Raw genomic sequence first — 3,360 nt, 5'->3', positions numbered from 1 at the left:
TGGTCTCGAACTCACAGAGATCCGCCTGCCTCTGCCTCCCGAGTGCTGGGATTAAAGGCGTGCGCCACCACCACCCGGCTGGTAACGTGTTTTTTATGATCACTACAACAGTATAGTACTATGTATGTATAAAATTTAGCAATGACGTAGCATGGTGGCACACGCCTGTAGTCCAAGGACTAGGGAGGCGAAGACTTGGTGGATCTCTGCTAGGTCAAGGCCAGCCATGTCTACGCCTACAGAACAAGTTCTAAGGCATCCAGGGTTACATAGTGAGACCTTGTCTCAAAAACAAACAAAAAGCATAGCTTCATCATGTAAGACATACACAGCACAGTGGTATGGACAGTAGAATTGGAATATTTTGAACTTTAAGTAATTTTCCATTATTTATTGGTTGGCACATTCAAATCAGAAAGTATACTTTTCTTTACCATTCCTGTTTGAACCTAGAGGTAGCATTTGAAGGTTTGCTATATGACTCTTCAGTGTGACTGAAACAAATGAACCCCTCTTGGATGTGTTGACCAGTAAATCAAAGAAATTTAAGTTTCAATAAGTATCTAGACTACAAATACTATAGACAACCTTAATTCTTTTATTCTACTTGTTGAGTGTCTACTACGTGTTAAAAATGCAAGATATACTATTCTATAGCAGCTGAAAAAAACAGTGGAATGAGAGACCCTTAGAACCATTTAAGATCTCATTTCCAGAGCTGAAAGATGACTCAGAGGTAAGGAGCAGTGGCTGCTCTTCCAGAGGTCCCGAGTTAAATTCCCAGCAGAATTAGATTCCCAGTAGCCATATGGTGGCTCACAGCCATCTCAGAGGGATCTGGTGCCCTCTTCTGGAATAAAGGCATTCTTGCAGATAGAGCACTCATACATTAAAATAAATAAATAATTTTTTTTAATCATTTCTATGTTGAAATAGGTTAGAGAATGAAGTGAGGCCACAGGTCATCCATTTATTTTCAAGTTCATGGCCATTTGTGACTTTTGTAATTGGGCAGTTGTTTCAGCCTTGATGATTTAACTTACCAAAGCCCAATCTTGCTGCTCTGTCTGGTTTTGTAGCTAAGCCACAATACAATGTGACAGTAAGTGCTGGCTATAAATACTGACAGTTTGTGTAGTTTTGTTTTTTCTCTATACCCTAGAGAGAAATGATCATGGTGGCCACGAGCAACACTCCCACACACCCCATTCTTCATATCTTCCTAGATCTGATTTAACAATAAATTAAGCTATAAAATGAATTTTGTTTTTATATTTGCATTATTGGAAATCCTTCTGGTTTATTTGAAGTCTACATGAACCACCCTCTATCTAGGAATTAATTTTAAAACTTGCATTGGCTTATTCTTTTCTACACAGGCAGACACCACCCATCCTTTAACCAAACACAGAAAAATAGCCTCTTCTTTTCGAGACTCGTCACTGTTTGATATCTTCACACTTTCCTGCAATTTACTAAAACAGGTATGGTTATATTCAGTCCTAATTCCTGTTCCCTTCTCAAGAGTAAGAGTGGGTGGGATTTGTTAGAGATCATCTGACTGAGACCATCATCTCTCACATTACACACATCTGGAGGAAAAACAATTAGCCAGGTTGATCACTGACTAAGAGGAAGAATTGCATGGTTTCCCCTATTTAAACGCTATTCATCTAGGTTTGAAAAGCTAAGTGAACATTTATTCCTTGTTCCTGTCTTCAAGGAATCTAGTTTACTATAAAGTTGGAAATGTGTTACTCTATGGCCACATAAAATGTTTCTATACAGAATGGAAGCCTGTTAGCTTTATGGTGTTTAAGATTCTTAAGTGTTCTGTAAGCAGGTTCAGACTACATTGTTACCATACAAAACTAGGTGACTCTCTGTCCCCTGCTGAGTTAAAAGAAGCAAATAAACAAGCAACATCTGTAAAGAAGAGTAGGTTTTGAATTTTTCAGCATCCACTTAGATTTAATAACCTAAAGGGGTAGACAGTATCATATAAGGGAATTATCTGCTTTAAATAGAGAACTGATTTTAATTTCATCCATTTATAGCATTAAATTTAATCAAAAAAGTTAGGTAGACTACTTACCATGCTTGAGAGCCTGAGTACAGTCCCCATTGTCACAGAAAATGGTAAGCCTGTCACGATGCAATATGCCTAGGCTACAGAATCAAAGATTAAGGAAGGGAGCAGGGAGAGTCCTACTCATGTGTAACAGTGGTCAGGTGACTTTTTCAACATGGGAAGTACTTGAAGATAGCCTTTGGGTTTTTAGGTTCACTTTTATGTGTTTGTATTCTCATTTTCTGATATTTCCCAATTTTAGCTCTAGAAACAAATTTATATTCTTTCTGTTGCCCCCATTAACAACACCCATCATTTACTCACTTGACTATACTCCAGATTTATAAACGTTCCATTGTCCAGCACCTTGCTGGACAAAGCTCTGACATCTGAGAGAAATAGCTTTTGAGAAAACTAAGGATCAAATTCTTCTTCATGCTATCAAAAATAATTAGCCAGCTCGTCACTGAGGGCCAGCTAGTAGATCCTTGGAAACTGTTACCACAGATACTTAAGGACTGGTATCTAGCTGTAAGTCTACAGATATGTAATATACAGGAGAAATTTTTTGTTTTAATTTTCATTAGGAAAGTGTTTGGTAATGATAGTTTTACAAAGAGAAGGGAATTGTAAATCTTACTGTGAACTCTATCCACAGCTTAAATAAACCACGCCTAGAAATACTAAGATTGCAGACCCAAACACCACATCTTATATTGCTTTAGGATTTTCTCAGTGGCCATTGTGACTACCTATGAAAAAGAAGTATTAACCAGGGGATTTCTCTAAATATCAATTTCATATTTTTACATATGTGTTAATACTAAAAGAGTAGATTTTTTTTCATGATAACATTGTTAATAAAAGTGCAACATCTTTCTGGAGTGAAAAACATTTACTGTGCTGAAGAAGGGCCCTCCTTTTCCAGCTTAGCAGCCTGCTTCTGAATCAGGGGAAAGAGAAGTGTTTGGAGTTCATTCATTGTGTGAAAATTTTTTCAGGCATCAGGAAAGAACCTGAACTTGAATGATGAAAGTCAGCATGGCTTGCTGATGCAGCTGCTCAAACTCACTCATAACTGTCTGAACTTTGATTTCATCGGCACATCTACTGATGAGTCCTCAGATGACCTGTGTACAGTTCAGATCCCCACCAGCTGGAGATCAGGTAACAGAGAACTCCAACCTAAGTCTAAGTCTGCCTGCCCTGTGTCTGTAGGATAATCCAGAGAGGCCCTGTAATTCTTGATTTCCTTTGAACAAAACTTAGTGTTTTGTTTTTTTTTTTTT

General features: G+C 37.9%; 1 protein-coding gene across 1 annotated transcript in view; it reads left to right on the top strand.

Moving 5' to 3' along the window:
• Xpo7 (exportin 7) overlaps nt 1-3,360 on the top strand; it is an 87,015-nt gene that overhangs the window by 49,623 nt on the left and 34,032 nt on the right. Inside the window, exons 7-8 of the mRNA XM_013349291.2 lie at nt 1,380-1,484; nt 3,073-3,238. Of these exons, the coding sequence (XP_013204745.2) occupies nt 1,380-1,484; nt 3,073-3,238 (271 nt within the window). The remainder of the gene's footprint in view (nt 1-1,379; nt 1,485-3,072; nt 3,239-3,360) is intronic.

This window comes from Microtus ochrogaster, chromosome 17 (genome assembly GCF_000317375.1).
Source record: "Microtus ochrogaster isolate Prairie Vole_2 chromosome 17, MicOch1.0, whole genome shotgun sequence".
In the NCBI taxonomy this organism is placed as follows: domain Eukaryota; kingdom Metazoa; phylum Chordata; class Mammalia; order Rodentia; family Cricetidae; genus Microtus; species Microtus ochrogaster.
Note: the sequence above shows the minus strand (reverse complement) of the source record. Positions and strands in the feature narration are given on the sequence as shown.